This window comes from Myotis daubentonii, chromosome 4, assembly GCF_963259705.1.
Source record: "Myotis daubentonii chromosome 4, mMyoDau2.1, whole genome shotgun sequence".
Classification (NCBI taxonomy): Eukaryota; Metazoa; Chordata; class Mammalia; order Chiroptera; family Vespertilionidae; genus Myotis; species Myotis daubentonii.
In genome coordinates, this window is record NC_081843.1 from 23,837,940 (window position 1) to 23,864,959 (window position 27,020).

The 27,020-nt window shown below is 43.6% G+C and overlaps 1 protein-coding gene across 1 annotated transcript in view; it reads left to right on the forward strand.

Annotated features, from left to right (window-relative positions):
- SHISA9 (shisa family member 9) overlaps positions 1-27,020 on the forward strand; it is a 285,914-nt gene that overhangs the window by 249,410 nt on the left and 9,484 nt on the right. The window contains exon 3 of the mRNA XM_059693206.1: positions 8,203-8,358. Within this exon, the coding sequence (XP_059549189.1) occupies positions 8,203-8,358 (156 nt within the window). The remainder of the gene's footprint in view (positions 1-8,202; positions 8,359-27,020) is intronic.

Here is a 27,020-nt window from a genome sequence, read left to right on the forward strand (position 1 = left end):
TTCACAAAGCAACACTAGACTTCTCCCAAGTGGGACACAGGCCCCACCACCAACCTGGAGCGACAGCCCATGAAATCGCAGCCAAGGCTGCCAAGACCCCATAGTGCAAAATTCGGCCCACAGCCCAGCTCAGCCCAGAAATTGTTGCTATTGGTGCCAGGTAATGACGTCACGTAGCATTGCCTGGCTTCCTCTCCCTAGCGACGACTAGTCTCCTTGCAGTTTCTTCAGCCCAGGAACATGACTTGCTTTATAGCCAGGTGGAAACATTTCACACTTTAACCAAATGTCTGTGAAGCGTTTTTCTGTGCCTCATCTCATTTGATCCTCACAAAAGTCCTGGAGTAGGTAGGAGACTCGGTGGAATCCTATTTTCTTTTCATTAGCCAGAAAATGGAGATTTAGAATGTTTAGAAACTTAACCCGACTGAGAAGAAGTAAGAAATAGTGGACCTTGAGAATGACTTTAGGTTTTCTCACTGCAAAGAATATAGTCAAGCACTGCTGCAATTAAATATTTTACCCTTTGTTCTCCCTGCGTGATCTACAATAATAATCTGCTTCGTGTTGATATTTATTGCTTTGTTGCTGACAATTACCTGAAAGAGAAGCTTCACTGGGCTGGAAAAAGTTCAGCTACATCAGAAAGCAGGTCTAATTAAGCAACTTTATGCTATATCTATAAAAGGCTAAGTTGACTCGTGCATGCACAATACATATAAAGCTCTTGCTGGCGCCAATTGCATGCATGTGTTTCAATCTGTCATTGTCAATCATGAATTTGGTTGACACTTCTATTATAGAGAAAGGGCGAATAGCGATATTAAAATACTTCTAATTAATTTATTTTCAATGTGCATGAATCCGTACACTGGGCCACAGTATTATATTAATTTCAGGTGTACAACACAGTGATTAGACATTTACAAAACTTACAAAGTGATCACCCCAATAAGTCTAGTGCCCCCTGACACCATACAGAGTTATTACAATATTATTGACTATAGTCTCTATGCTGTACTTTATATCCCCATGACTGGCCACCTTCCCTCCCATTTATATTTGGCAATTTGTACATCTTAATCTCTTCTTTTTCACCCATTTCCCCACCCCACCCCCAAATCTGGTTCAAACCATTGAACAGGTTCTTCAATAAAGAACTACCCTAAAACCTAGCAATCCCACTTCTGGGTATTTACCTGAAGAAATTAGAAACACTAATTTGAAAAGATATATGCACATCCATGTTCATTACAGCATTATTTACAATAGCCAACATATGGAAGCAACCCAAGTGCACATTGATAGACAAGTGGATAAAGGAGATGTGGTGCATATGTATGTGAACCCTGAGGAAAAAAGATACCTACTAAGAAGAGCTCCTGGTGGCTAATTGGGCCCAAATTAAAAACAAAACAAAACAGAATCTAGCAGCTATTTCTGTACAAGGACTTCTCATGCAAACTGCACTTCAGGGAGAAGCCTGTGCTGACCTGTCTACCTGCCATCTGAGCCTGCCCTTATAAAGGAGTCCCTGGAACCCTATTTCAACCAATAGGACTGAGGCTTTCCTCATGCAATCAGAGCTGTGCAGCTCCTACCAATCAGAGTGGCTCTGTTCTGATCGATCGGGACAGTGCCTTTTGGACCAATCAAACTGTGAGGATTTGGAGTCCTCATTTGCATGAGGATGGTCCAATGAGGAACCAGGGGTGGGGACTTCTGTTCATGTAAGCCAGCTCCCTTCTGGCTCTGGGAGCTCACTTTACCTTTCCACCTGTGACTAATGACTAGGTCTCCCTGGCTTAGCTGAAACACCAAAGATGTCTCACCAGAGCAAAGCAGAACAGACCAGCGCAGCACAAAGCAGACCTGCATGGAGCAGAGCAGGCCATTGAGGAGAAGAGCAGAGCTGTCTAGCCGGAGACAGGCCTGGCCCCAGGGCCGCCTCATAGTGGTGCTATTTTACAATTGAGCTCTTTTGCAATGAATAATGTTTCAGTCTTCACTGCACCACAAATTGGGGATTCCTGTTGGCGTTGAATTGGCACCAATGACCATTGGTTGACATATGCAATGGGATATTACTCAGCAATGAAAATTAATGAAATCTTTTCATTTGCAACAACATGGATGGACCTAGAGGGGATCATGCTAAATGAAATAAGCCAGACAGAGAAAGACAAATACCATATGGCTTCATTTATGTGTGGTATCTGAAAACCAGAACCAAACAGGAACAAATAAATGAAGAAACAAAACAGAAACAAAGTTATAGATATGAAGGAGTTCTATTATCAAGTGACTGCCACATAATATATGCTCCACAAAATAATATTTCACCATCTTTTACCTTTCTGTGCTATTCTTCCTTGTGATATGCCTTGAAAGACGTTCTATCTATCTATTTATCTATCTATCATATTTATATTCCTTCTCTCAATTGGTAAGGGCAAGCTGTGCAGATTATAACCTTTCCTCCCAGAAGAGCCACGTTGGTCTGGTTTCTCATAGTCATTGTCTCCTGGACTGAGAAACCTGGAGCACCATCCCAGAGTTTGTACCTGAGCATTTTTACCCTAATGATCCTATCTGAATGGCATTCATTTCATTTCTCTGTTTGGTGACTAAGATATACCATGTAATAATGACACTTACATGGAGGTTACCTTAATGTAAATCTGCCAGATGCTTCCAATTAGAATAACTGAATCTTAACTTTATTTGAAAAACTGTTGGTCAAATACATGAGGCCCCTCTTTTCTCTTAGGAAGGAGAGCGTAAGGATGCCATCAACTTTTTGTTTGCTGACTGAGGGTCTTGACAGAATGCAGCATCGCAGGACAGCACATTCTTATTAATCATTTCTAAGCTTCAGAATGAGCTGCAAGATTATAAGGAGGCAGGGAAAGTCTTCTTGTGGCTGTGGGGAGGAAGTACCTTTCTACACAGGTGAGGTGTGTCTAGAAGGGAAATAATCCTGCTAAGAACAAGACATGTTGGTCTTACTGAATTCCCTTTATGGTCATGACTGTGCAAAAGACATTTTATACATCTCTATATGCATCTATTCAAACATATTGATATCTATATCCTGCATATTCAAATCTATCTATCTATCTATCTATCTATCTATCTATCTATCTATCTATCATCTATCTTTAGATTCCTTCTCTCAGTTGGCTACGGTAGGATTTTCAGATTATAACCCTGATCTTATCCACTCTTCACTCACCTTATTGTTCTATTTTCTTGGATGCCAACCAGGTTTTCTCTCCATCTACACTTTTGTTTCTCCCCCGTAGCTGGATATATTTGTGGAAAATTCACAGAGAAACTGAGTTGTGAGGTCTTGTTCAAGAACATGAAATAACATTTTAAAAACCCAGTCACAAATGTCTGTTTAATAATTCTTGATCGCTGGCCTGAGACTGGTTTCAATATTTCTGAATATTCAGTGCCTGGAAGCTAGCACAAAATGATGATCTAAAACTGCCAGAAATTTGCTTCCTGTGGTTCTGAATGTGAAAGCAGGAACTTTGGGGCAGCCTCCTTTCTTCCTTTGTGAGGGATCACTTTGGTGAGCCTTCTCCGTCATACCCACTTACATTAAGTAGCTAACCGCTGCCCTTGAGGTAGCTCAGGGCTTGGGAGAGTCATCCAAGAGCAAATACTTTATAATGGAATATTAAACATTCTGTTTAATAATATAAAAGGCTGTCCCAAGTGGTGAGGAACATCTATACAGATCTTTATTTTCTTTAATGAAGTGTTTAGCATTTCCCCTGACCTGCCTGGAAATAGGATTTGTGCCTAGTGGGTGGGATCTGGGACTGGGGGAGCAAAGAGATGGGAGGAAGGGCTCCCACTGGCTGCTGGGCTGAGGAGGTCAACTCTGTAACTGGATAGACTGGTGTTTGGAATCTATTTTCCAGGGCGAAAATGGGAGGGGAGGGGACTTCCATTAAGACATTAGTTAATTAGCTTATGAATATCCTTGAGAATTCTGTATGCACTACTAAGGCAATTTGCTCTTTGAAATATCTACTGAAGCTCTGTAGAAAACCCAGGAGTATTGCCTTTTGTATCTGACACAATCCTTAGAGCCCCATGGGCAGCCTCCCCTTTGGTCAGTTCCAGATAACAATCACACTAGTCAGAAGTCTACTTTGCAAGTGACAGTAATCCCAAAGTGTACTAGCTTATTTAAAAAAGGGCTTCCCTCTCTCCTCTGCTTCTCGCCCATTGTCCTTTATTTCTTCACAATGGAAAATGCTTTTGTCCATGTGATAGATTCATACTCACTTGACTTCATGCCTTCTAGCTCCTTGACACCAAAGGTTCCAAATAGAAAAATTCAGGGAAGAACTCTGATTGTCCTAGCCTAGATCACACACTCACTTCTGGCCTAGTCACTGTGAGAAGAAGAAGGTGTTGTGATTGGTTTGATTTGGGTCATGGGCTCACTTCTGTAGCCAAAAGGGTGAGGTACTGGCCTGATTTCCGACTGCCAGCTCTTACATCTCTGAATAAGAGTTTCTCTGGCCACTAGAGCTCACTCTGCCCATGAACAAGGCAGGTTGCAAGTGCTGAGGAATAACTGTCTCCTGGTCCTCAACCAATGACTAGTGGGAGTGAGTGTATAAATACTAAGGTGTTCCCTTCTCCTGGGGTGACAGAATTCTGAGACATGCATTCTACACCAACATAACAAAATGCCAGTGTGGAATAAACTCCATCCAGTTCACCAAGGTTGCTTCTTGCTTATCATTGCACTCTCTAGCTGCTTCTTTCTCTTCCCTGTTTCACCCTCCCCCCTCCACTTTACCAGCATTTCCCGAGATCATCTCCTGTTTATGCTTCTTGCACTTAAGTCCTTATCTCAGTGACTTCTGGGGAAACCCAAACTAAGGCAGTTACCATGATTGGCAGCTCATCCAGTGACTCAAATAGGGATGAGGAAGTGCCAGAGGAAGTGGTGGCTCTGAACTCACATAAACAAAGCTGTCCACTAGAAAAATATGTCATGAGGAAAAGCACAGAATGAGAACTTACATAAGCCACTTACAACTGGACCGACATTTGGGCACAAAAACATGTCTGGACGGCCATGCCCAGGGAAAGCAGACAGACCTCCCCAGCAGGTTGCTCTGGAGAGGAAATTGTCAAAGGACCTTGGGGTCCAGGGTCCAGTGAAAGTTGTATCTTATGCAATATCTTTTCCTCCATTAATTCATTAATCTTAAGCCTCTCCTGCCCCAGCTGAATGTTAGCCAAAAACCTATCATGGAGAAGGATAGGGCTGCCTTCTCAGATGCTGGCCAGAGGCTGGGCACTTGGCTTATGTTTGATGACATTTCCATTAGACAGTTGGGCTTGTGTGAAGGCCTGTGCATGGGCAGTGATAAAAATGCTCTCCTTATCTCTGTGTCTCAGCTGTGAAATCCCTGCCTCTTTCCATTTGGGTTTACTGGTTTCTGAAGCCCAACTCTTCCATGCATGCCATGGATTGAATTGTCTAGGAGCAGCACTTAAGAGGGGTACAGGGCATGAGACTTGAGAGAGTGCCTGTCAGGTAACACACACACACACACACACACACACACACACACACACACACACCTCTAAGGTTGTGAGAAAAACAAAATGTTAAAGATAAAGGAGCCGCACTTAAGAATCTCAGATAAAGTCTAAATCTGGGGTGTCAAACGTCAGCCCTTGAACCAAAGCCAGCTACCGCCTATGTTTTTCAATAAAGTTTTATTGGCACAAAACCACACTCATCATTTACATAATGTTTATTCTGCTTTCTTGCTACAAGGGCAGAGTTGAGTAGTTACAACAGAGACTGGATGGCAAAGCCTACTTATTTACGATCCGGCTCTTTACAGAAAAAGTTGCCAACCCCTGCTCTAAACTTGTCCCAACCCCTGGGAGCTCTGTGGTATCTATTGCTCCATAATTCATCCCCACCTGAGACAAAGGCTTGTCTTTGGATCTTAATGTCAGCTGGACATTGGTCGCTGGCCACCCCAGGTAGTGAGGGTGAGGTGCATTAAGTGCCCTAGAACTTGGGTGGTGGCTCCAATCAGCCTAGAGAGCAATTTTCTGGATACTTGGAGCAGCTGTGAGCTGTTAGCGGCTGACACAGCAGCGGGGAAATGGGTGTGTGTCTGGGAATCTTCAGGGCACCACCAGCAGCCCTGCCGTGTTTGTCTGGATCTGCACATGTGCTTCTTGAAGTTGGAGAGAACCTGTATTTCCTGCCTGAAATGGAGCCATAATTATGTCACCTAGACTCCTGTCTCCCATTTGACTCTTGCCTCTTGTTCATCCATCTCATTGCTCTCAGGGTGAGGAGGAAGCCCTTAACAAGGTTGCTGGGTCCTGCCAGCCTCTCAGCCCCACCTGGTCCCACGTCGCTCACAGCCCGCCCTGCAGCCATGCCTGGCTAGTGGCCACGGAGCATTCTTTCAGTGTCTGAGAATGAATGCACTGTTCCCTCCAACTCAGGGCTTTCATCCGTGCTGCTTCCTCTGCCTGGAACGCCCTCCCCAGCACCTTCTATCTCCCCACACTTGACTAACATCTAGATCTCCAAATCTCAACTCAGAGAACATTTCCTCAGAGAAACTTCTTGAATCTCCCCATGAATCTGATTTCACATAAGTAACCAGTACTCAGTTTGTGTGTCTTGATGTATTTTTTCTTTGCAAACCATAGCACACAAAAATGTGCATATTTTCTTTTATTCAACAAAAATGTGATGTTCTTTTTTAAAAAATAGATTTTTATTGATTTCAGAGAGGAAGGGAGAGGGATAGAGAGATAGAAACATCAATGATTAGAGAAAATCGCTGATCAGCTGCCTCCTGCATGCCCCACACTGGGGATCGAGCCTGCAACCCAGGCATGTGCCCTGACTGGGAATTGGACCGTGACCTCCTGGTTCATAGATCAATGCTCAATCACTGAACCACACCAGGTGGGCAAAAAAATGCTATATTCTTGTCTTTTCTTTTTCCTCTTAACAATATAAAACCATACAAAAATATTCAGTTTAACATGGTTAAATGATTTTTAACTTATTGTTTTCTGCTGGATGAATGATATTCCATCATATGTATGTATGTATTATGTACATAATATGGATGTACAATAACTTATTTAAGAACTTTGTGAGCATGGATTATGTTCTAGTTCCTAAGTTGGCTGGTGGGTGAATAACTTCCATATATGTGCATGTATATTTGCTATTTATCAGTTACTACATAATTAAATTTAAATAGTGAATAGGAATAAGAGAATGAACATGCTCAAAATAACAAAGTAAAAGAAGTGAATGTTAAAATTAAAAAAAAATATTTCCATATTGATAGGAGTTCAGATGGTTTCTCTATGAGTATGTGTGTTTTCACTTTACAAACAACAGTGCAATGAACATCTCTCAACAAATATCCTTACATCCTGGTGCTTATATTTCTGAAGACTCAGTCCCTAGAAGTGGAATTATTTGATCAACATGCACATGGACTCTAAATTCAGGACCCACTCCCAGATTCCTTTCTGCAAATGCAGCAAATCACATCAAATCCACCATCAGTTGATGAGACTGCCCAGTTTCCAGCTTCCTTGCCAGTATTGGTGTCTTTCAATGTTTTCAATGTTCAGACTTGCATCTCCTTGACTATTATGAAGTTGATCATCTTCTTATTCATATATTGTTTTGATAACAAAAGTAGTCCCTCCAGGTCCTAGCCTAGTATCTCAGTTGTTTAGAGCGTTGTACTGATATGCCAAGGTTGTGGGTTCGATCTCCCCTGAGGGCACATACAAGACGCAACCAATCAATGCATAAATAAGTGGAACAACAAATCAATGTCTCCCTGACTCTCTCTTCACCCCATACCTCTCTCTCTCAAATCAATAAATTAAAAAATAGCCCCTACAATGATAGGACCTTGTGCTAATTTATGGTGGAGGTGGAGACTCTTTGGGCACATCCTTTGCCTTTATCATCTGTCCTCACCTGTTCTCCAGTGAAGACTGTGTTCCGTGGTTCCTGATGTATCTGAACATCCGTTGCTGTTCTCTCATGTCCCCAAAGGGTCGCAAATTTTGGTCTCGATGAATACAGCAATGGTGGGGTTGGCAGAAGGACCTGCGCTCTCTGTGACCATCTCCCTCTCTCTTCATTTCCAGACTCTACCCAGATGAACAACGCAGTGCCCACCTCCCCTTTGCTGCAGCAGATGGGCCATCCGCATTCGTACCCCAGCCTGGGCCAGATCTCCAACCCCTATGAACAGCAGCCTCCTGGCAAAGAGCTCAACAAGTATGCCTCCTTGAAGGCCGTCGGTAAGTGCTGTTTTGTTTCTCCTCTCCTCTTTCTTCTCTACTTTGCTGTTCCATCCAGATCTTTCTCTCTCTCTCCAACTTTTTTTCAACTCCTTTTTCCATTCTTCTAATCTCTCCCTTTCTTCATCTATCTATCTCTCAAAATCTCTCTCCTCTTTCTTCTGTCTCTTTTTCTATCTATCTATCATCTATCTTCTATCTATCTATCTATCTATCTATCTATCTATCTATCTATCTATCATTCTACCTACCTATATATTCTGGATTTATCTACCTGGGATATAGTTTACTAAGGATCAGACCCCTCAGATGCTTTCTGTCTGACCCAGGTCAAGTCCGTCCTGGCTGTATGGTGCAGGATGGGCGGGCAGCACGTGCTGGGGCTGTTACCTGGGGAGGAGGATCCGTATGCTCATCAGATCCCACTGACACCTCAGCCCCTTCTGCATCTACCATCTGCCCTGGTGAATCCTCAGGGAATCTAACATAGAATCCAGGACACAGAGTCTCTGAATGCCTTGCCCTTTAGTGGACAGAATTCATCTATACACATTCTATCTCTGAGAAGTGGGTGAACATCACATTCCCATCCTAGGAAGTTTCCGTTCTTCAGGATGTAAGCATTTCCTGGGACAGGCAGCCTGGAGCTGCTACTAACCGAGTTCTTACCAAGTGTGAGACATTGCACTGGGCCTTTTGACCCTGTCTCATTTCCTCACAGTGATCCAAAGAGGAAGGCCAGTTATGGTTCCAATTTTCTGATTAGGAAACTAAGACTCAAGGAGGCTAATTGAATTTTCCCCATATCAAGCTGCTGTGGGCGACAGAGCTGAGACTTGAACCTGTGTTTTTATCACTCTGGAGCCTATGGTCCTGCCACTGCCCTCCCACAGCCCTTCGGTCCATTCCCCAATCAGACACGAGGGAGTGTGACAGTGACCAAGGATCTTCAAGAATGTACTCATGACAGAGTCCTATTGGGTGACAGCAACAGCCACGGCTAAGGCAGACTTTGAGCAAACAGAAGACCCACTGCCAAGGCACTCATTAGAGATGGAGTGGGAACGCTTGCTGATCGATTCCAGTGTGAAATATCCTAATTCCATTATAGAACTCACACCAGAAACCCAAGCACAGACACTGTCACGTGTCTATGATGCTTGTGGTTGCCATGGTCTACAAACATCGGACTCACAAAACAACCACGTTGGTGCCCAGCAGACAGCCAGGCACATACTAGGAGCTTAGTAAGTGTTTAAGCCAGAACTCTATCTTTAGGAATTCTTATTCCCCGATCGCCTAGGATTTCCAGATGGAACCCTGTAAAGAAGGGTTGAGCCAAATTTATAATACCAAGGACGCGGGCTGTGCAGACTGACGCGGGCTTTTCTAAACCTGAAGCTTCATAAGACCTTATATACCAGTCCCCTATGCTTCATGTTTAATCTCTACACCCAACTGAACCCTCATCCACATCTCATGACCACAGATTCCTCTATTCCACATTGTGTGTCTGCACAGCACATACATCTTAAGCATGTTCAAATAGACACAGATAACACTAGGAAGGGATGAGGGCTGTTGCCTAGGAGAGGAAGAGTCAGGGCATCTGGGTCGATGTAACTGTGGAAGCCTCGTACATTACTTGATGTCCTGCCTCCTGTTCGGAGCCTTGCATTTAGGTCATAAATAGTGTCTGCTCTTAATATTTGATTCCTTTCTTGGCACACACACAAAAAAATCAGTCCAGATGCTTTATCTTTTGGAACTGGTCACATTACCCTAAACAACTCATTTGTTCAACTTAGGCTCAGCGTCTCATCCCCTCCTCAAAACCCAGTAGCACCTTGGGTAAATAATGGATACATATGGCCACAGAGTTCCTTGATTTCAGAGTGCAGGATTTATGCATCATGCAGAGCAAATGTCTGCAGTGCATTTGGAATTAAATCTGCAGTAGGACAATTTATTTGACACTCTTTGAGTAACCTTTCCTTCTCAAAGTAAGGACTCCTAAAATGTTTGTTGAATGAATGAATGAGCTTGTATTTGACAAGAATCAAAGAATAGCTTAGTAGGAAGAGAGCCACACCTCTATAGCCTCTAAAACTTGTGAAGGATCTCACTTGGGGAATACTCCCTAATCCTGGATATGATTAATGGGCCCTCCTGCTTCTTCTCTGACTATTGTGGGGGCTTAAAGATAGTTTTGGGAATCTCTAGTGAGTGGAAGTCCACTGAGGAGCTGACTGAGGGACGGCCTGACTCCATGGGTTACCAGGAGTCCAGGATCTGCCTGCACAAATGACATGCAAATCCCATAATAAACATTATTTCAAGGGTTCTTTATTAAGTCATAATGTGACCATGGTGTGAATGATGGGATACATTTCATTACTGAAATCATTACTACCCAGGAGAGAGAAGTCGTTTAAAAAATGTTTTGCTGTTAAAAGCTCAGCAACCTCTGATAACTAGACTTATTTTATAAAAATGTCAATTCAGTAAATAAGAGGGGACTTGGACAGATTTTAAGGTGAACTGCCAAGTTTAAAAATACTGCTGAAAGATAACTTTCTCCTGGTGGCTTTAATATCCAGAACATCAGGTGGGTTAGGTGGTCACTGAAACCCTTCGACCCAAGTTTCTGCATTTGAAAAATGAGGAGGCTGAATTATATGGTCTCCAGGCACTGCTCTAATTTTAAAATTAGAAAGTTAAACAATCTCACTCATTCTAGTTATTACAATATCTAGTTATTACAGTATGGGCCATTAAATTGTCCCATTCATTCAATTCCAACTCTGGGGAGAAGAGGGTAGTAATTGTTGGTTGTTCCTTTTAATTTAATTTTTTTGGTTTGCTTGTTGAAACACACTCACTCATGTTTAAAGAGAGCTCTTTTCTCTCTGTAATTCAGAAATTATAACATTTGCTTTTATATAGCATGTGACTGCAGAAGCATCTCTGTTCCCAAGGGATTCACTGCCCAGTTATCGGTAAAGATCACCACATGTTAGGGAAATGTCAGAGGCAAAACCTCATCGGACTCTGTACAAGAATGAGGGATGGAATTGACTTACCATATGTTCATTCATTCACTCATTCATTCAATCAATCATCCGTTTGTTCATTCCCCAAACATTTCATCTGATACCCCTTTTTCATAGGTTTCATTGAGGCATGAACCAAGTCTGCCCCATGCATCAGCGTATCCCCGGCATCTAGCACCATGTGGGGAACTTGATAAGTGATCCCGCTATATATTTGTAAAACTGGTGAATAATACCATGTCATCCCACATCAAGTCAGGAGCAGGAGGTGATCAGCAAGATGGCAGAATGGCATCTGCAACATGGCCTCTGCAAGTGGTCAGGACTGAGTTTAAGATCTAGTTCAGACATTTATCAAGTAATTGAAGAAATCACTTAACCTCCTCAGGTCTCAGTTTCCCCATCTGTAAAATAGAGATTAAAAATGTACAGTGTCTATAGTCAGGCCTCAGTAAATTCTGCCACGCATTTAAGAGTTGTTTGTTGCTCATATTTTCCCCCTGAATCTCCAAGATACACTGGTGCCTTGATTAACACGCAATTGCCCAGATTGCACTTTGAAGGAAGTAGATAGATCCATATCCTTCCCTCTAGTTCAGTGGTTCTCAACCTGTGGGTCGCGACCCCTTTGGCGGTCGAACGATCCTTTCACAGGGGTCGCCTAAGACCATCCTGCATATCAGATATTTACATTATGATTCATAACAGTAGCAACATTACAGTTATGAAGTAACAACGAAAATAATTTTATGGTTGGGTCACAACATAAGGAACTGAATTTAAAGGACCAGAAGGTTGAGAACCACTGCTCTAGTTGGATGGTAAAGATGTGCCTGAAAGCTAACTCACTTCGGGAATTTCATAAAACAAACAAGCAAGTAAGCAAACAGCAGATGACTTTTCAGAGGACCAGTAAAGAGGCAGCCCAAACCTCTTTGCCCACTCCATCTATCTCCTGGAGAGTGAAGACCCATGCCCAGGTGAAGGGCGACGGTCTATCAAAGAAGGATTCTATTTCACTCAAGTAATCCTCTTACTAAGTCAGGAATGTGGGTCCAAGCATTTTAGAAATGTTTTCCCCAAGATGGAAGTCAAGAGGTGTGTCTGATGATACGCTGAGCCAAAATGTTGCCTAAAAATCTAGGTAAGCACCCAAGTTCTCTGACCTGAGCCACCAGTGTGAGGGGTGGTTACAATGTGAAGACCCATTTTATGGTTCCTCATAGGTCAGTCCTTATAAGACGGAGGGGTTTGTCAAAATATCCCTAAGCATCACCTGATAGTTCAGAGAGGGGTGAATCCTGCCTCCTGAACTAGAAAAGGCCCACCATTTTCTGCAATTCCTGATGGATTTTGCCAACAGAAGACTGCCCCCACATTGGTATTTATCTCCCATAGGCCCCAAGTCTAGTTCTCCTCTAGGTGTCTGTCTGAGACTTTAAATCCTCAGCCACCAAAGGTTCCCAAGCATGTGCCCTTTAGATGCCTCAGTGCAACTTTGGTTGCCTAGTGAGAGAGACAGGATGTACCAGCATGATTGATAGAATGCTGTGCGTGGTGCCGTTGTTTTTAATTCAAAATTTTAATAAGAAAATATTTTCTCTGTTGCTGTTTGACAAGACGATGGACTATTTTTGCTGGAACCGTGTTACATTTTCCAGTAGCACTTCTTAAAGCCACAGTAACAATGCATTTAGACATGTGGAAATTGCTTTTTCACTTTTTTTTTTTTTTTTTGGTGTGAAAACCCTAAATGATGCATACAGGCCTCACCCATGAAATGACCTCTGTTAGTTTATTATTTTGTTTAAAGTTACGGCAGGAAGGGAGCTGGTATCTTTGAACGCCCAAACAGTATACCTCTGTGTTGTTCCAGTGTTTTACAGATGGGGAAAGTGAGGCTCTGTATAGTTAAGTGATTTTCCCAAAGTCACACTTATGTAGATGACAGAGATAAGAGTCATATTTAGGATTTCCTGATGCAGAATCCTATGTCCTTTCCACAAAATGATGCTGTCATCCCGAGAGCAATTTCTGGCATCAGAAGGATATAACCAGCCAAAAAAAAAAAAAAAAAAAGTAGAGGATGCCCCTTCTCCTCTTTTTGTAGGGGGAGACTGAGTAAGGTGTTAATTGTTTTTCATTGTTTGAAGGCAAAAATTGCCCTGTGATGCTGAGTATAATTGAAATATATTTAATGTATATTATAGTTGAAGTATAATTTACACATAATTAAACACAGATCATAATTTTACAATAGTGTGATTATTAAAATATACACAGACTGGGGTAACCAACATCCCAGTAAAGATAAGAAATATTTTCATCTCCCAGAAAGCTCCCTCATGTCCTCTTCTTCTCAATGCCTTAGGTCCATCCCTTTTTAATAGGAATTTAATTTTTCACACCCCAAATGCTAATGTCCACTAGTGCCAAGTGCATAGTGAAAGCTTACCTCTATGTTTTGATAGCCCACGTGCCCTCTGAGTAAGTGTCCTTATTAACAATGGATTTTATGAAACAAAATTTGTCGGAGCGAAGCCCTTTCTTGGGTAGTGGGGACAGAGGTGACCACAGCATGGTTCCTGTCTTCAATGCAAACAGTGATGGCTTTGACCGGGGTGACAGAGCTTCCTTGAGGCCAGTGACTCGGTGACTTGGTCAGGCTTGTGTCCACCCGCAGAGGACGACTGGGCCAAGTAACTGTTTCCAAGTGTCAAAGACCCCGGCTCAGAGGAAGAAGAAACAGGAAGTCATCCTGGACGGGTTCCACTTAATTTTAACTTGTTACTCTTCTCCTGTCGCTCCAATTTCCCCTCTGTTGTGAGTGATGAGGGTGTAGAATTCAGATCCACAGGGGGAATGTGGCAATTTGAGTGTCCTTTGGAATGCCTGTGAGGCCAACCGGAACTGTTTAAGTGGGGACAGATTTGTGCTCTGTAATCATTCAGATCACAGACTGTTCCCTACGTCTCCTCTCAGCTGGCAGTCTGACGTGTCTCTGGAAACTTTAGAGAAATGTTGAGAGCTTGGTCTTTCCTGGTTGATTCCTAAGAAAGAGAAGCTGGTGGTGCACACTGATTGGTCAGACCTGTAGCCAATGGGCAGAGGCTGCTGCAAAGACACGTGGGCAGGTTTGCCCCGCTTTGAGTAAAACCCAATCTTACACAGAAAGCCTACCAAGGACAGGCTAGGGTGTGCAGCCAGAGCCATCTTTTACTTTATGAAAGGGGTCCCCCTGGAGTTCTGCTAATAATGTGAGAGTCCCCCAGTGCTCATTCGGAACCTCTGAAATGGAATTCAATTTGGAGAAATTGATTTATAATAAAAATTCTGGGCATTATGGAATTCTCAATTCACCAGCTTAGCTTTTAAGGGAATTTCCATACCTTAGGAAAAGTGACTCCTTGGAGAAACTTGAATTCATTCATTCATTCATTCATTCATTCAACAATATTTTTTCAAACACAGCTGCAGTCAGCAGGGTCTGCCCCTACCTGGAATTTGATGCTAATAATGCACCCCACCCTTTTTCAGGAGGGGGATTGCTGTAAAACAGGATCAAAGTGTGTCCCTTGTCAGCACAGTGTTGTCGTCATTAAGCAAAGTCACCTCATCTAAGCAGATTTTTCTCTGTTTCTTAGAGGGTTGAGGTTTAGAGCTACTCACTGTCTAAGAATTCTCTCTCCCTTTACATTACTGAAAATATCTAGGCCTTTTGCAGGGGGCTTCTCTTGACCCTCTGTGGGCTTTGTCTTGAAACTGCTTCAAGGCCTTGCAGAAAGAGATGCCCACATAACTTCATTTGCACATTTGGTCCTTCGCCCTGTTCCCTGTGTCCCCTGAGGCCTGTCCCCTTTGGAGGCTCCAGCTGGGGCCACCAGCAGCACCTGGATGTGAAGACACAGCGAAACCGAAGCAAGAAACAGATCAGCATCTCTCCATTGTTATTTTTTAGGAAGTTCTGATGGTGACTGGGCAGTGGCGACACTTAAGTCACCAAAAGGTACCGAACGGTGTTCTGTAGCTTGTTTGTACAGGTGTTGTCAGACTTGACATTAATCAGTGAAGGCACAGAGAGTCCTAGTGTCTATGTATGACTCAATGCAAATGTGTGTCTGTGTTGGGTGGACCTGCAAGCCCGTCTAAGTGTCTAGGTTCTAGTGTATAGATGTTGTGTGTGTGTGTGTGTGTGTGTGTGTGTGTGTGTGCCGGGCCCATTGTTGAAGAATTACTACTTCTCGCTTTCCAATATATATTGCCTGAAGGAAAATGTCACTCCCAGAAACCATCCTAGATAAGACCTCTGGGAAATGTTGCTTTGTCTCAGACAACATGGCAAAACACAATGTAAATTAATGCAGGAAAAAACACAACTTTCGAGGGAGAGATAAACAGATAGATAAACAGAGAGAAAACATTCCCAGGATCATTGGGAATGATTAGGCTTTCAGGGTACAGAACGCTATTTTCAACTTTGCTGAGGTAGCATCAAAAGTTAAGGAGTTGGTCTACTTGAAACTAGCTGGGTGAGCAGGAGGTGGATAGAGCTTGTTACTTCCTTACTATGTGCCACGCAGAGTGCTTTGTTATCACTTAATCCTCCCATATCCCAGCGGGGTAGGTGTTGTCAATCCCCTTTAGAGGAGATTGGCTTGCCTACAGTCGCAGGGCTGCTAAGTGGTAGAGCTGTAATTTACACCCGTGTCTCTCTGACTGTAATGCCTAAGTTATTTCCCATGGTGTGATGGGAGCAGCTCTTTTCAGAACAGACTGGCAACTTGGTTCTCTTCTTTCTTCACTCCGGTGCTTTGTTGGATCGGTGGTGGGGAGAATGTAGGTGACCCAAAGAGGTTGAAGTAGAACTCTTTCATGACCTTGAACAGGGGGAAAATTTGAAGACATAGCAGGGCTTTAGGCAGGATCCTAGCACCACCAGTTTTGCATTCTCAAAAGCTAGATCTGGTTTCCAAGTGGAGACTGGATTAGGAGAGAGTGGACTGGCATTGGTGACACCCACTGGGAGGCGCCTGCCATCACCCAGATGGGCGGTAACCTGAACGGGGGCTGGTAGAGGAAGGAGAGAAGAAAATGGGGGTAGAAGAGTAATTGAGAAACTGGAATACAGTGAATGAGTGCATGTGAGTGGGAAGGAGGGAGTCGTGGGCCCACCAGTGGTTCTCACATTTGAGCCATTTGAGTGCATGCACATCAGCATACCCTGAAGGGTTGTTAAAATCCAGATTCCTGGGCCCCACCAGAGATTCCTATTCACCAGCCTTGGGTGGGTTGAATCGCTAACAGATTCTAAGGTGATGTTGATGCTGCTGGTCCAGGGACCACACTTTGAAAATCACTGCGATTGGAAATGACCTTTTGATTAGGTTTCCGGGGATCCTGTGGGCTGAGGGTTCTGAAGAGAGGAGCTTGACCAGGGTCCCAGAGGCTCAGAAACAACCTGAGCTCTAGGGGAGGCGGGTGAGAGCGGCTGCACTGCATTCCCTTATTAGGAGCCAGAGCTTTAGATCCTCGTGTCTAATGAGAATCCCTTGGCGACTCAGTCGTTGCCTTGAAAGAGGCAGATTTTCGGGTCTTGCGTTAGATAATAACTAGTCACATGTCAACATCCATTTTTAGAAATGCAAACAATTTGGAACATGACAGACCTACTAATTTGAGGCATAAACTTTTTTCCTCCCCTGTGAAAAACAAAGCCATTATGAGTCCCGTGACAGCATCAGGAGACAGTCAGCATCCCTGTCCGTATTATCAGCCTGTTGTCTGATGCATTTAGAAAATAGTTCAAGCTGGGTCAAAAACAAGGCTTGGAAGCTGTTTTTCTATGCAAACGGAGCTAATTTCACCTGTCCTGTTAAATGCATCTTTTTTTATCCTGGCCTATCTAGGGAAGAGAGAAGGGGACTCAGAGAGGGCCAGGTCGAGTTCCCTGGGGGTCACTGATCTTCCTCTAGCATCTAGCCCAGTGATGGCAAACCTTTTGAGCTCGGCGTGTCAGCATTTTGAAAAACCCTAACTTAACTCTGGTGCCGTGTCACATATAGAAATTTTTTGATATTTGCAACCATAGTAAAACAAAGATTTATATTTTTGATATTTATTTTATATATTTAAATGCCATTTAACAAAGAAAAATCAACCAAAAAAATGAGTTCGCGTGTCACCTCTGACACGCATGTCATAATTTCGCCATCACTGCTCTAGCCTGTAGACCCGAGTCTCAAGTCACCATGAGGCGTAATAACAAGATTGGGGAGTTTGTTGGCTCCCACACTTGCCACCTTCTTGAAAGGAAGACATAAGCGGGGAGTGATGGGCTTCAGGGGTGGGCAAACTTTTTGACTCGAGGGCCACAATGGGTTCTTAAACTGGACCGGAGGGCCGGAACAAAAGCATGGATGGAGTGTTTGTGTGAACTAATATAAATTCAAAGTAAACATCATTACATAAAAGGGTACGGTCTTTTTTTTTTAAGTTTTATTCATTTCAAATGGGCCGGATCTGGCCCGCGAGCCGTAGTTTGCCCACGGCTGGCTTAGCGGCTAAGCCTTAGCCTCAGACATGCCTGGGTTTCAAGTGTGGCCCCTTTGTTTGGTATTCTTGTTACCTTCAGCAAGTCACTCAACCAATCTGCGCCCCTGTTTTTTGTAAGAATGAGATGAGACATTGTGTACAACACATGTCACAGGGCCTGGCATATGGGAAGTCTATATGCATGAGGGCTATGACTGGTATCATTACTGTTACTATCAGGTGAACTAATGAAAGGTTCTGAAAAATCCCGTGTCATAAACACACCAACTTTGTATAAACCACCGTGTTCTGACCAATTTCTACATCTGATCTCTTCTCTTCAGGAAAATCAGTTAGTATTTTACCATCCAATGGCAGGAATGTTGCTAGCAACCCACTGTGGGGACATAGGGAATGAGCCAATAAGAAGGCAGAGGGGTGAGTGTCACCTGGGGAGGCTGGATAAGGAAGGGGTAGCTGTGGAGAAAGGACAAGGTCCCACATTGACTGTAAGTCACTTTGGAAGGGAATCATATCTGCCAGCATAGGAAATGATAACAGCATACCAGTTTGCACTATTCACTTGTCGCTACTTAAGGTCTCCCATGAAGGTCACCCCCCCTAGTGGTCCTGCTATTGATCCACCCATGCCCAACCCTGGGAAGTCTTGGCGTATTCTTTTAAAATCCAGGACAGAAGACACCACCACCTCAAGCCCAGGGGACTCTACTAATCACAATAGAAAGGAACGTTGTTTGAAATCTGTTTATTTTGCAAAACAAATCCTCGAACCTGACACTGAACTTGGGGAAAACTGCCAGCACAGTACTGTGATTTGATCGCTCTGGCTCAGATTAGAATCAGTCTGTACACTCTTGTGCAAGCCATTCACATACCCAGAACATCCATTTCTACCATTTGCAAAGCAGAGGCGATGATAATATCCACCCTCCATCAGGGTTGGGAAAGTAATTTTATGAGACAATGCAAGTAATACACTTCAATGAAGACAATGAAGAAAATACATTTCACTCAACCTTTCTGCTTTTACAGATGAAGGAACTGACTTAAATGCGATAAATGATGTTGCTCAAAGTTACACAGGAAAATTACATCACACCCAGGACCAGGACTCAGACTTCAAAGAATGGCTTAAAGACTTGATCCAAAATTACTGGAGATGCTTGTTAGAAGTGCAAATCTTATACTTGGGTGAGGGGGCCTCCACATTTTTCATTCACTTTTTAAAGAACACCTTCTAGATAATTCTATGTACACTAAAGTTTGGACCTACTTTTTCTAAGACCCAATCATAGATGCAAACACAATTTTCCCTCAAACACCATTTTTTCACATGCCAGCCCTCCTCCAAACATGATTACTTATGTTCTTTGCTGAAGTAAAACTGTGTTCTTGGTTGGAGTTTGAGCTGGAAGGTAAGGATGCTGGAGATGGACAGTCTTGGGTTAGCTGTCCTGCTCTGCTACTTATCAGCTGTGACAGAATAATTTGGCAGCCAAGTTACTTTATATCTCTGGGCCTTCATTCTCATCTGTCACAGGGAAAAAATGATATTGCCTTGCCACCTATCTTAAGAGGGTCTAAGTGAGATAATGTTGGTGAAATGGCTAAAGCAATGTCTAGTACATAGTAGGTACTCAATAAATCTTAGTTATTTTCTTTTTTCCCAAGAAAACGGGTATCATTTAGTGATAAATGTGCATCCAAGAGATGCCAGAGAAGGCGCAAGGCAGAGAGAATGTGTAATTTGGGCTTCAGTTCTGCTGGAGTGCACACCTCTTGCGGGAAGAACTCACCTGAAAGCAGCCGTAAAACATTACTTCATGAAATTCAGGCTTTTGAAATTTTCTGATTTGGATTATTGGTTTTCTCGTCAGCAGTAGGGTACAGAGCGGGTGGAGGATAGGAAGGTGATTTTCTTTTTTATTAAATAAAAATCAAATCCCACCAGCTCCTGAGTTTGGCCTCTTCTGAAAAGCACACAGCAAGCACTGGAGTTTTGATGAGCTTCCTTGGGAACCTATAGGGGATGAAATGAGTCAGTGGAGGAGATTCTCTGCTTTGTAGAAAATTCCATTGCAGCAAGATTGCAACAAGCATTTGAGTAGTTTGAAAGTCTGTCTCTCTAAGGCTAAGCCAACCAGATCATGTCATTTCAAACTTCCCCAGCACCTTGCATGGTGCCCACAGCACACAGAAGATATTCAGTGCACACTTTATTAGTAAATTATTAAGTGAAGCTGGGCATCCTGTTGTCTTTTCTGAAGAGGTGCTGGGATATAGCAGAAAAATCAACCAGATAGAAGTCAGGAGAACTGTATTATAGACTCAGGGCTGCTTCTACCCAGTTGGGTGTCCTTGAACTCAGAGCTTCAGTTGCCTCTACTATAAAATGGAAAGTTTGGCTCACTGATCTCATTAACCCCCTTTATGTCTGAGTAAAAATACTGAGCTTTGCTTTGATTGGTTTGCCTTATCATGTGCCTACCTCTGAACAAATTGTTATGGTAAGAACAATGAATGATTTTTTTTTATAGTCACTGGGTAATACTTAAGGGGTAGGGGAGTAGAGAGGTATATCATCCAGACCGCATAGGCTATGAATAGAGGAGAGGTGGATCCTCCCTGAAAACTGGGGCTTTTCCTGGAAGTAGGGTGAATGAATGACTGGTATTTGTATCAGTTATCTAATGCCACAATAGTGTTGTGTAACAAATGACCTCAAATCTCATGCCTTAAAAATTATTTAGTTCAGCATTTATTGAGATCAAGAGTCTATGTGCCAGAGATTTATGCTGATGTGGGAGGTTCTTCTGGTCTCAGGTTAGTTTGCCCATGTATCTGAGAGTTGGTTAGGTGTTGGCTTATCTAGACTGGTTTTAGCAGGAATGACTGGGATGGCTTAACTATGCTCCAGGAGGCTTTTATCCTCAGAGAATGTAGCCTAGACATGTTTAATGATGTTGGCAGAGGTGCAATAGAGCAACCCAAAACCAGGAAGCACCTTTTCAAACATCAGTTTATGTCATGTCCGCTTACATTCATTAGTCACATCCAGTGGTGGGGAAACAAGATCCTCCTTTTTGGGGGTGAGTTTCAAAGTCACATAAAAAGAGTGTGGACACAGGGAAGGGTGAAGACTTGAGGTTATCCATGCATTAACCTAACATAGGGTTCTAAATCTTAAAATCATCTACTTAGAGCCAGTCTTTTGCTACAGCAAATTGGAAGGAGGTACATAGAATTTAGCATAGTTAACCTTTATTTGCTTCATTTGAAAACCCACCAATTGGATAAAATTTTACCAGCTGGGAAAATGATCAGAAGGCAAACCACACAGTGAATCTATGGAACAGCAATGCAGGATGCATGCAAAGGCAGTGAATGAGCACATGGTGTCTATCTGGAGCCTTCTGTATGGAGGGCTCTGTGGTCAGTTGTGGCGGAAGCATGAGATCATCCACCTTGTTCAACAGACTTTTAGAAAGTGACGGCATAGCAGACTGCCTAAGAGAAAAGACACAGGGCTTGAAGTTTCAGATGCCTGTCAGCAGCAAGACATTGGCAGAGGGCTCCCTGCAGCCACAACAGAATGGCTCACAGGACAGCCTGGACAGCTTCGGTACAAGGCTACAGCAGGCACTGTTTCAGAATCCTCTCCAGCAAAGGCAGCAACACCTCCTGTTGGGAGCCCTCAGGGTTATGACCAACAATGGGTGAGGCTCCTGGATTCCCCTCATCAGTTTTCTCTCTTAGACATGGCTGCAGGGAAGTTATGGGGCCCAGTGGAAAGAGCTCAAAGCCCTGAGTTCCATTAGGACCTGGTTCAAATGTCATTTTCCCTATGTGTGTCTCTGCAGCAAGGCCCAGGACCAGGTGAAATGGGGCTAATTCTCCATAAAGATGAATCTTTGTGTCTCCTCCCCAGCCCTCTCTTGCCTGGGAAGCTAGGCTTCGTTTCTGCCTTTCTTGTTTCTGCCTGCTGAGACAGCCTTAGGAACCGCATGGCTTTATAGAATGTATTTCAAAAGAAATGAGAAATACCTGGGCATTTCTTTTAACAACATGAACTGTCCTCCCTTTTACTTTTTAATTTAGCTTGTGAAGGAGAAAAAACAACAACATTGAGACCCAGAAAATATTCCCATATAAGTAAAAAGTAAATACTGTCCAACTGTCCCAAAAGGCCCCACAGATACCGTGTCGTAAACGAAAGGAGTCTATTTCTCTCTCGTGTAGTAACCTCCAGGGTCCAGTTTGGTGGGGCAGTTCTGCTCCATGTCATCACTCAGGGAACCAGGTTCCTTCAACATTGTGACTCTACCTCCCTCTACCATAGTATCCTCTTCTGCGTTGTTATAGTTGGTTGTTGGTATAGCCTGTGGAAAGGGGGAAGAGACCATCTAAGGCAGCCAGTTTTCTTTTAAACAAGTAAGGTGAGGTGAAAATTGGATGCATCAGTTTTGCTAACAGTTCCATTGGTGAGAGGTTAGCCACCTGGCCAAATTTAGCTTCCAAAAACAACATGGTTTTTATCTATATGAGTAAATTGAAAAAAAAAAATCATATATAAATCCCGTGCAGTTCAAATCCATGTTGTTCAGGGTCGACTGTATACATGTATTATTATTCATATATGTCATAAATATAGGAGATATGTGCTATTGGTTTGGTTTAACCAATATTTCAAAATAAATACCTTTTATGCATGTATATATATCTTATTACTCATCTATATGAATATTCATATAGGATATATCTATATTTTACATATATGCATAAAAGGAGGTTTATTATAAGGAATTGGTTCATGCAATTATGGAAGCTGAGAAAGTCATCTATTGTCTGCTAGTTAGAAACCCAGGAAAACTGGTGGTGCAATTCTAGTCTGAGTCTGAAGACCTGAGAACCAAGGGAGCTGCTGGTATAAATCCCAACCCAACAGGCAGGAGAAGACCAACATCCCAGCTCAAACAGGCAGGCGAGAGGGGCATGCTTCCTCCTTCCTCTGCTTTTTATCCCACTCAGACTGTCAAAGGATTAGATGGTGCCCACCTACACTGGGGAGAGTGCTCTACTGAGGCTACCAATTCAAATGCTAATCTCACCCAGAAATATCTTCACAGACACAATGAGAAATAATGTGTAATCTGGACAATACATGGACCAGTCAAGTAGTCACATAAAATTAGATGTCACAGGCTAGATCAGTGATGGCAAACCTTTTGAGCTCGGCGTGTCAGCATTTTGAAAAACCCTAACTTAACTCTGGTCCCGTGTCACATATAGAAATTTTTTGATATTTGCAACCATAGTAAAACAAAGATTTATATTTTTGATATTTATTTTATATATTTAAATGCCATTTAACAAAGAAAAATCAACCAAAAAAATGAGTTCGCGTGTCACCTCTGACACACGTGTCATAGGTTCGCCATCACTGGGCTAGATGATTAGAAGATGAAGCATCCTGCCCATTTCTAATGTTTTAGAGAATGGCATTGCAACTGAAATACATCTGGTGCTTTCCTTCCTTCATCAGATGCAGATTATTGTACCCCTACTCTGTGCCAGGCACTGGGTTAGGTGTTGAGGATACAGTAGTGAGCAGAGCAGATGTGATCTCTACCCTGATTGGAGCTTATATTCTAGTCAAGGGAGACAAACAATACACAAGTAACTAAGAAAGATAATTTCAAATAATGATATAGGTTAAGAACATATTAAAATAGAGAGAGGTGATAAGAGCAACTGAGGGTGGGGTTCTCTGTTTTGATTGGGTCAGCAGGAGGAATTTTCTGAGGAAGTGACCTTTGATCAGAGAACCAAATGACAAGAAGGATTCAGATATACAAACAGAAAGAAGAGCAGAGAGAACAGCAGGGACAAGGTCCAATGGCTATGAGATGAAAAGCTTGGTGGGCTCAGGAGCAGACAGGGATCCTGTGCGAACTGTGTTGAATAGTGTCCCCTCCCATCTGTCTCTACTCAAAACGTCAGAATGTGACCATACTTGGCAATAAGGTCTTTGTAAATGTGATCAAGTTAAAATGAGGTTATACTGTGTTCATGTGGATGCTAATCCAATGACTGGTGTCCATACAAGAAGGAGGGACATTTGGACACATGGACACATAGACATGGGCATGGGCCATGTGAAGACAGAGACCGGCGTGATGCAGCTCCAACGCACAGAATGCCAAGGATCACTGCAGCCACCAGAAGGCAGAAGAAGCAAGGAGAGAGCCTCCCCTAGAGCCTGCAGGAGGCGCATGACCTTGCTGCCACCTTGATTTCAGACTTCTGGCCTTCAGAACTATGAAAGAATACATTTCTATTATTTTAAGCTGCTCAGTTCCTGATAACTGGTTATGGCAACCCCAGGAAACGAATCCACTCTGTGATGGGTTCATAATAAGTGTGGGAGAGATGAAAGTGGACACATAGCCAGAGGCCGGGTCATGCAGACCTCGGGGACCACTGCAAATAACTTGGGTTTTATTCGTGGGGGTGATGGAAAGATTAATCACTTCATTCCCACACATTCTTGGACCCAAAAACACGAGTGGTGACAGCTTCGGTTTGCTTACCAGGTGAAATCCATCACTGGAGACCCAAGAATATCACCCTGTGAGGATGAGCTGTAGGAGCCCCTCCTTAAGATATCTTTGGCCCAAGGAAAGAAGGTAGGTGGGAGGCCACCTGCCGAGACCCTCAGATGTGCAACTTGTTTTGAAAACTGGTTATTACCTTGACTCTCTCCATTCCTATGGAAGCAATGCCCCCTCCCACCCCGCACCTGTACAAGTAAGTGTCTGCTGCTAATTAAGAGAGAGACAGATGGAGGAAGGTACAGTTTAATTTTACAGCCTCTGTTCCTTCAAGGCAATTAGGCTCATTGGAAGGAAAGCACCTTTTTCATTCTTTCTTCCTCTTTTTAAATGAAGAAAAATCAAATCAGAGAGGACCAGTGTTGTTGAAAGGCTCACACATCTGTTTCCTGGTCGGCTTGTCAGCCATCTGCCCACGAGGTAGCAGGGCTGATTAGGTTAATGCATTTATTAATAGGGCTTACAGAGCTGTTCAATGAATCTGTTATTTCTTCCAAAAGGAGCTTTTTTAATATACTAAGACAGGGGCCCCCTGCACAAAGCTGAGAGTGACCATGCCAGCATTTCTTTCCCCTCCTCCAGAGCCCGAGCAGAGGCGACCAGAACACTGGAGAGAGGGTTTCAGGAAAATTGCATTTCCTGGTTATGGAAACAGTTCACCCACCACCAACCACAGTCTTGGTGAAATGCTCATGAAAATAACTTTGAAGGACAGTTTTGTGCCCCAGGCAACAAATCTGTGCCTACTCTTCCCTTCTCTAAAGCATCGCAGAAACTAGTGGAGGGAGGATGGTAAGATAAGCAGGTAAATGATCTAGGCCAGTGGTTCTCAACCTTGGCTGCACATTAGAATCATCTAGGAATCTTTTTAAAATCCTGATTTCTGGGCCTCATCCTCCGGAAATTCTGTTTCTTTGTTACTAATGTTGTGGCCCCACAGGTGATTCTAATGTGCAGCCAAGGTTGAGAACCACTGTATTAGATGATCTGGTGGCCCTTGCTTTCTTCACTCTATCGCACAGATACCCCTTCAGTTTTTTGACAACACCATGTTCCTTCCCACCTGCAAATGCTGTTCTATAGCAGTTATCTAGTTCTGTGTAACAAACTACCCAAAGCTTAATGGCTGAACATAGCAAGCAGTTATCGAGCTTCTGATTCTGTGTCAGCTGGAAAGTTCTTCTGGTTTGGGCTGTATTGATTGGTCTCAGACAGGCTTACTCAGCATCTGGAGTCAGCTGGCAGGTCAGCTGATGGCTGGTGGTCTAGGATGGCCTTGCTCAGTATCTGATGAGTAGGCAATGAGTAGGCTGTTGGCTATGGTGATCATGGGCAACTGACCTGCAGGTGTCTCATCCTGCAGGAGGCCACCCTGGGATTCCTTCTTTACATGGAGGCAGGATTCCAATAACCTAGGAGCAGAGACTGTAGAACTTATAAAATGCCAGATTCAGGACATGTGTGGCATCAAGCCAGTTACAAGGCTAGGCCAGGTGCAAAAGGTGGAGAAATAGATTCCACCTCTTGATGGAAGGAACTGCAAAGTAGCATAACCATCTATAATAATAAAAGCATAATATGCTAATTAGACTGGACAGCTGAACGACCTTCTGGATGTCATTCCGGATGTCCTTCTGGACGAAGCTGCCGGGGCCGGGGCCAAGGCAGGGGCGGTGAGGGGTGACCAGGCAGGCAAGCAGTTAGGGGCATCAGGCAGGCAGGCAAGTGATTAGGGGTGATCATGCAGGCAGGCAAGTGGTTAGGGGCAATCAGGCAGGCAGGCGAGTGGTTAGGAGTGATCATGCAGGCAGGCAAGTGGTTAGGGGCAATGGGGCAGGCAGGTGAGCAGTTAGGGGGGTGATCAGGCAGGCAGGTAGGGTGGTTAGGGGCGATCAGGCAGGCAGGCAAGAATTTAGGGGCATCAGGCAGGCAGGCAGAGTGGTTAGGGGTGATCAGGCAGGCAGGCAGAGTGGTTAGGGGTGATTAGACAGATAGGCAGGCGAGCAGTTAGGAACCAGTGGTCCTGGATTGCAAGAGGGATGTCTGACTGCCGATTGGGCCTAAACAAGTAGTTGGACATTCCCCAAGGAGTCCCGTATTGTGAGAGGGTGCAGGCCAGGCTGAGGGACCCTCCCCCTAACCCCCATGCATGAATTTTGTGCACTGGACCTCTAGTTTTGCTATAAACCACATGTTCCCTCTCCTGGAATGCTGCTTCTGTGACTGTTCAGCTCCAGATCACAGCTACAGAGCACATCTTCGAGATGCTTTCCTGCCGGGAGCCAGTCCATCCTTGCTGTTTCAAGGGACCTGGCATATATGGCATACGGTTCTTAATATGTTTGCTCACCTTCTTGGCGCTGTGTTTTAACCAAAGTCACCTCTCCGAGAAAGGTTGAATCCCCAGGTAGGGATTTTCCCCTGAAGTTAGGGAGGGAATAAAACC